This window comes from Lipophrys pholis, assembly GCF_963383615.2.
Source record: "Lipophrys pholis genome assembly, chromosome: 10".
Classification (NCBI taxonomy): domain Eukaryota; kingdom Metazoa; phylum Chordata; class Actinopteri; order Blenniiformes; family Blenniidae; genus Lipophrys; species Lipophrys pholis.
The window spans coordinates 27,949,257-27,955,876 of NC_137640.1; the positions used below are offsets into that span (position 1 = coordinate 27,949,257).

General features: G+C 42.1%; 1 protein-coding gene across 1 annotated transcript in view; it reads left to right on the forward strand.

The window, feature by feature from the left end:
- gabrg3 (gamma-aminobutyric acid type A receptor subunit gamma3) overlaps positions 1-5,178 on the forward strand; it is a gene marked incomplete at both ends in the record, with an annotated part of 80,378 nt that extends 75,200 nt beyond the window's left edge. The window contains 2 exons of the mRNA XM_080472841.1: positions 3,384-3,583; positions 4,900-5,178. Of these exons, the coding sequence (XP_080328967.1) occupies positions 3,384-3,583; positions 4,900-5,178 (479 nt within the window). The remainder of the gene's footprint in view (positions 1-3,383; positions 3,584-4,899) is intronic.
- Positions 5,179-6,620: the final 1,442 nt, after the last annotated feature.

Consider the following 6,620-nt stretch of genomic DNA (forward strand, 5'->3'; position numbering starts at 1 on the left):
ATAAATTATACCATGAAGTCGAACCCATAAAACATAATCTACATGAGCCTAGAAAATATAAAAGGTAAAGCAGAGAAAAGGCAAAAATTATAACAGTATAATCCCGGAAAATGTGTTCCATCCCTAACAAGCAAAACTAAATATTTTCTTTTACCCGCTCAACCAACGGATCCAGAGACACTCTTCTTAAAATTAAACAAAACAGGAACATTCAGATGGCACCATACAGTTCTTATTAAATGCTTTGTACATAAATTTGTATGTCCATATCAAACGCTGTCAGGCATCCCATATGTTGGCGTGGTTCTTTATCAATAGATCCAGTAGAGGGCAGTACATGTGGTTGAGCTCAAAGTTTTCATTCCAAACATCGAAGAAGCAAATTCAAAGCTACCAAAAATAAATATTAGTCTCCCTAGTAGTATTTAAATTTGATCTGTGGGGATTTTCAACTTTGCTAGTAAAGATGTTTAGAAACTGTGACGTTACACTGACTTCTTTGTGCCTTTCGCTGGTTACACATGAGCTATAGCGCACAACATTGCCCCTACAGGTCGTCAGTGGTATCACACTGCTACAGAGTAGTGGGGATGGGAATCGAAAAGCGGTTCTTGTTGAGAAACGGTTCCCAGTGTTTCAATTGTTTCAATTACTTGGAATCATTTGACAAATTAGCAAACGGTTCCCTCATCGATTCCAGCAAATAACGTCACCACGCATGTTTCCAAGAGGCAGAGACGCTTAAAAGTTTTCTTAGATTTCTTGAGAAAACAGGTCAACTGGCAATACTTGCAAAGGGAGGAAATACGACCAATAAGCAGGAACATTTGCACACACAGCAACAATAACTTTGAATGAGTGTCACAGTTTCAATCTGTTCAACCCAGCAGCAACGGTAACATGAGCACATCCTCTGCTGTTGATGCTGCAGGTTTCATTTCCAAATGAGAATCGATAAAGAACTGAATGGTTAAGCAGAATCGAAAATGGAATTAGAATCGTAAAAATTGGATCAGTTCCCAATCCTACACGTTGGTCCCGTAATGAATCAGGAAGACGGACAGAATGCTCCATCGGTATCCATCTGTGCTTTTATTGTGGAGTTTTGGCCCTTCATCAATGCATGACGGGTATTAGATACATATAATGCTCACGCCACTTGTAGCCAGACATTTGTCAGAAAGAGAGAGTTAGGATTAATGCTGCGGTCCATTTTCCGCAGCAGGGTAGTAAGCAGAAGTCTTGTGGAATTGTGATCATACATCTTGCTTTGTTTTTGTTTCAATATGAGAATATATTAGTGGAGAAACATAGGTGACCACAGTAAAACGCAGGCTATTGTTTCATGTCTGAAAAGAGAGAGAAGCTCTTTGTGTCAGAACCACACTCCGTCCTGGTAGCCTCGCATCGCATACTGACCTGTTATTGTGACGTCGAGCTCTACGTTCAGCACTCTACACTCTTATCAAGGTGAAAAGAAAATGGAGGCTTTAATCTGTCATCTTTACTGGGGAGCATGTGAATCAGTGGCACATGCTCTACAGATGAGATCATGTTTCAGATGATTGTTAGTGCAGACACAGCACTGCAAGTGAACCAAGTCATCATGCACGAAATATTTTTTTAAAAGTTTCCTCTCTTCAAACCTGCTGTTCATTGTATTGTTTCAGAGGGAATAAAAGCCTCCTGCAACACAACATGAGCTGAAGTTGAGGGTCATCACTGTGGCAACCAGAGGCAAAAGAAAAAGTGCAAGATGTCCACCTGAAATGGATGTGGTCGGGTAGTTACCATGGCAACCTCGGTGCTACAGTTACAAATGCTCCTTTTTTTTTTTTTTTTCTTTTTTTTTTTAAGCCATTTCCCTAAAGCTGGCAGATTAGGGGGATCGGACAGAGAATGAAGTGGTATAGAGATGCTGCAGGGAGACAAATCTTTTTTTAAGTCCGTCAGCCTGACTAATTCAGTTTGTCACATCAGTCTCATGCTGCCGGTCGAAACGAGGACGTCAGAATTTGTACCTTAAACGCTAAGTGACACGGTCTCCATAAAGATATGGTTAAAGACATTTAAGGAAAAGAACTTGGATGCTCAGTGATCCAGAGATCACTGTGTGCTAATCAATACATTTTCATTAACAGTAAATCAAAAGGCCTTTCTGGGCCTGCAGTGATTCATGTACGAAGACTTTTCTTATTCCTACACTTATTTGTAAACACTGTGGCTAAAGGTTTTAACGATAAATGATCAATTGTCTTATTACAATATTGACAAGTTATTACATTATGGGCTTCATTACATTGGTTGTTTCACAAGCATTACTTGACCAACACCAATGTTCATTTTGCTTTTGATCATTTGAGTTTAGCTGCTTGACAACACATTCAAAAAATGTCATGACTGAAATTGTTCTTAAATTTTAGCAACAATAAAACTATACCATGGAAATTAAAGTCACATTCTCTGGTCAACACAATAACTTCTAATGGTGACAACATTGTCCATTTGTTTCTTTCCTCATCATTCCTCAGGGCCTGATTGAATAAGATCCTGTATAAATCCTGTTAAATTACATGCTGAGTTTTTGCAGACGATCAGCTGAGATGAGTGACATCATGTGAATGCAAAAATAATAGAATGAGCGTTTTGCATGTTTTATTTCTTGCGTTTGCCATGGAGTGATTGGATGGAGCACCAAGCCATCGCGCCCATTTTTATATGCACAAACCTTTAGTAGTTAGAGTATTTTCTACATATCCCAAAAGCAGAGAGCGGTTTTGGTTTATAAGGATTGACATCAAAGATGTTTTTTATCAGTCGATCGTTGCATCGTTAAGCCACATGGTAGCAACGACATGTTTAGACACTTTGCGGGGTTCAAAATTCACTAATAACATATTTACCAATTAGGTGTTTTATGTTGCAGAATGAAACATGGCTATGGAGTTTCTCTTATTCACACATCTCAATTAAATATGAATATTGAACCGCATCTCACTTGAAAAACCCACTGATTTCAGGAAATTGGAGGGTGAGCAAATGTAAAATCTTGTTTCCAAATTTGAAAGTTTTGATCTGAGCACCGTGTTGTTGTGGTGATACGAGTCTTCATCCTGCTGTTTGTCCAACGTAATTGATATTATCCTGCCATGTTTGCTCGTGTCTTTTGAGATTTGAAAGTTATTTTCAATGGTTGGCTCTCAGGAGGTTTATGACGCCAGGTCCTCCTTGTTATCAACAGTTTATGTGCCTGAAAAGGTTCTAGGTTATGAAGAAAGTGAAATGACTTTAAATTCTTGCAGCCATAGTCTTCAGTCAAACTGAGAATGTGAATTTCATCATGATGCGAGATGACTTTGTCCTGCCTTTTTTTCATTCTTCAGGTATAACCACGGTTTTGACCATGACGACTCTCAGTACTCTGGCCAGGACGTCACTACCCAGGGTGTCTTACGTCACTGCCATGGATCTTTTTGTGACTGTCTGCTTTCTGTTTGTCTTCGCTGCTCTGATGGAGTACGCAACCTTAAATTACTACTCACACAGCCTTCGAAGACCGAGCTACATGCAGCCTAAAAGATCGGTGAGTTGTCCTGTTGGCTGTGTTCCCTTGGCGCCGTCTTCCTCAACAATCAGAGAGTGAAGCAGAGTATACTCGCTGGGAAAGGATGAACTGTAGGTGAAGGTGACGCAGTGATGCACAGGATCACTGGCGCATGTTAAAAAGCAGTTTTTTCTTGATAGTGCTGGGTTTTTTGTTATCACAGTTTTGAAGTGAGCAAAGTGCTCAGGGTTGAGATGATGTGACGCTGCCCTTTATAAGCTGTTTAGATAATACTGTTACTATTTTAGGCGCTGCACCAGCCTGTGAACGAGACTGAAGGTCTTTTCTACCCCGTCTGCAACTGAAAGAGTAGACTGTCACCTCATGTGCCAGGAGAACAAACACACTGGTCTCATCCTACATTTATTGTAACTGTACATTTACAAAACGTCAACCAAGTACTCTGTTTGAGAGAATGATTCTCACAATGTGTCTTCAAACCTTTTGGGAACTATATGTCTCAGCGTGTCATATTGTAGTATTTTATTTGCCAGCACCAGTTGGTCAGTTTATTTCGTTACGACTGAAAAGGTTTGAAATCTGGGTGGAGGTCAAATCTTTAAAAAAAAATATGTGACGATGAGGTAAAGAAAAAAAGTTGCACTGGTGCATTCAGTTTTCTGTAGGAAGGTTTTCCACAAGGTCTAGGAGTGTTTATGGGAATTTTATCTCACTAAATTCATCTTGAAGGTGTTCTATTGGGTTGAGGTCAGGACTTTGTGCAGTTCAGTCAAACTGGATCATCCAGGTCTTTAAAGGTGCGTTTACACGTAACGACCACAAGTCAGGAATGGTAACAATCTCAATCCCAAGAAACGGTGGCGGATCATCACGAGTCGTTACACACGGTCACCAACACTGTTGCGTGCTCTTGCGCACAGCTGCGCGCTGCAGCGCATCGTCACTTTGTCTCAGTAATCTGTCAGGAATGTGGCGAATCGGGAGGATTAAGTGTTTACAGTGGTTATACAGTGGTGGACTTTGCTATGAGCCATGTGGGCAGCCGTCCAGGGCTCAGTCTGTGAAGGAGCGCACCGAGCAGGAGAGGGAAAGAGAATCACCCCGTCCCAGATGCACGTGAAAGCAATGATTTGGAGAGCTGAGCAAATAACTTTTGACTATAAAGTGTAGGATGAAACAGTGCTGAGCTGGTTGAATATTTACAAACAGGAACAAACAAGCGCAGTTTTCTCCAAACCCTTTAGAAGGAGCTTAAATTCCCCCGGCGGGACGACATTATATCCTGCTGTAACGTGTACAAGTAGAGTGATGGATGCTCTTTGTGCTTTCAGAGATACTCTGTCCTGGATGTGAGACCTCCTCCACACACCGTCATCACTTTAAACAACTCCATGTACTGGCACGACTTTGAGGACGCTTGTGTCTACGAGTGTCTGGACGGAAAAGACTGCCAGAGCTTCTTCTGCTGCTTCGAGGAGTGTAAAGATGGCGCCTGGAGAAAAGGACGCCTCCACATAGATCTACTTGAACTGGACTCTTACTCGCGCATCTTTTTCCCCACCTCCTTCTTTCTTTTCAACGTGGTCTACTGGGTGGGCTACCTCTACCTTTAGCACACTGCAGGGGGCGTGTGCGCTTTCCAAAGGAAGATGGCGCAGCTTCTCCAGCAAAGGTTTTCACTGATAAAAAGGTAACGCCAATCTCTCTCTCTCTCTCTCTCTCTCTCTCGCTCTCTCTCTCTCTCTCTCTCTCTCTCTCTCTCCGGTGGAACCCTGAAGCAGTTACCTTTAGGGAAAAACACACTCATAAAGATGATGTGTGTGTTTGTTTGTTTGTTTGTGTGTGTGTGTGTGTGTGTGTGTGTGTGTGTGTGTGTGTGTGTGTGTGTGTGTGTGTGTGTGTGTGTGTGTGTGTGTGTGTGTGTGTGTGTGTGTGTGTGTGTGTGTGTGTGTGTGTGTGTGTGTGTGTGTGTGTGTGTGTGCAGGCCTGCGCCTGGCAGAGGTTTCTGCCTCACTGACTTCAGGTATGAGAACACAACACAGTACTGATTGTCCTCCGATGCTGTACACAGACGGGTCAGGACGGACTAATGGTGATATGAAGACAAAGAAGGAAATGTGCTGTGCACTGCTACCGCAGACTTCTCAGCTTCTGGAGGCTGGCTTGTGTTGTAGGGATGTTATTATCCAGCCATCAGTCAAATCCAGTTGATGAAAATCCAAGGACATTCAAACCATTCATAGTGCCTTCCTCTGGAGGGGTAGATACGATCTGCTACAATAGTCAGGGAATAATGATTTATTAAACACACACACACACACACACACACACACACACACACACACACACACACACACACACACACACACACACACACACACACACACACACACACACACACACACAGGCGCCTGGCTTTGACTGATTATGGCTGTTCTCATTCACAGGTTTGAAATATCATCCATTTGTTGGAACAACCTCAAGAAAACACCATTAGATTTTCATCTCATCAGTGTGGCTCGGTTTCTTGCAGTACTGTAAGACAGTGGTTCTCAACCTTTTAGGGGTCCTGGACCCCCTGCATATTGAAGATCAACCCTGAGGACCCCCTGCCCCCGCCCCTGTAAATGTCATAGGACAGGGGTCCTCAATTATCCCCCCCCCCGAGGGCCAAAATCAGACCAGCAAGCCAAACCAAGGGCCGGAACCGTGGTGGGTTTTTTGCACTATGTCAGTAAAAGTTGTTTTAATTGCCGATGTTTTAGCTGATGTTACCATTATTATTACTATTATTATTGTTATCATCATCATTTTTATTATAGTAATAGTAGTCAAGGTGGTTGTAGTAATAATTTAAGCCTGGGATTTTCAAAATTTGTGTTGAGGGTCACATTAAAAAAACACTCTTGGAAAATGTACGTAAAGCCAAAAAAGGAAGTGTCAAACCAACGATCTAATTATTTACACACCGAGAGAGACAGAGACAGAAATACAGGGAGAGATTTACAGTCCACTAAATCGTCCTCTCTTCTTGTCGCAGTATCAGCCGACAGCG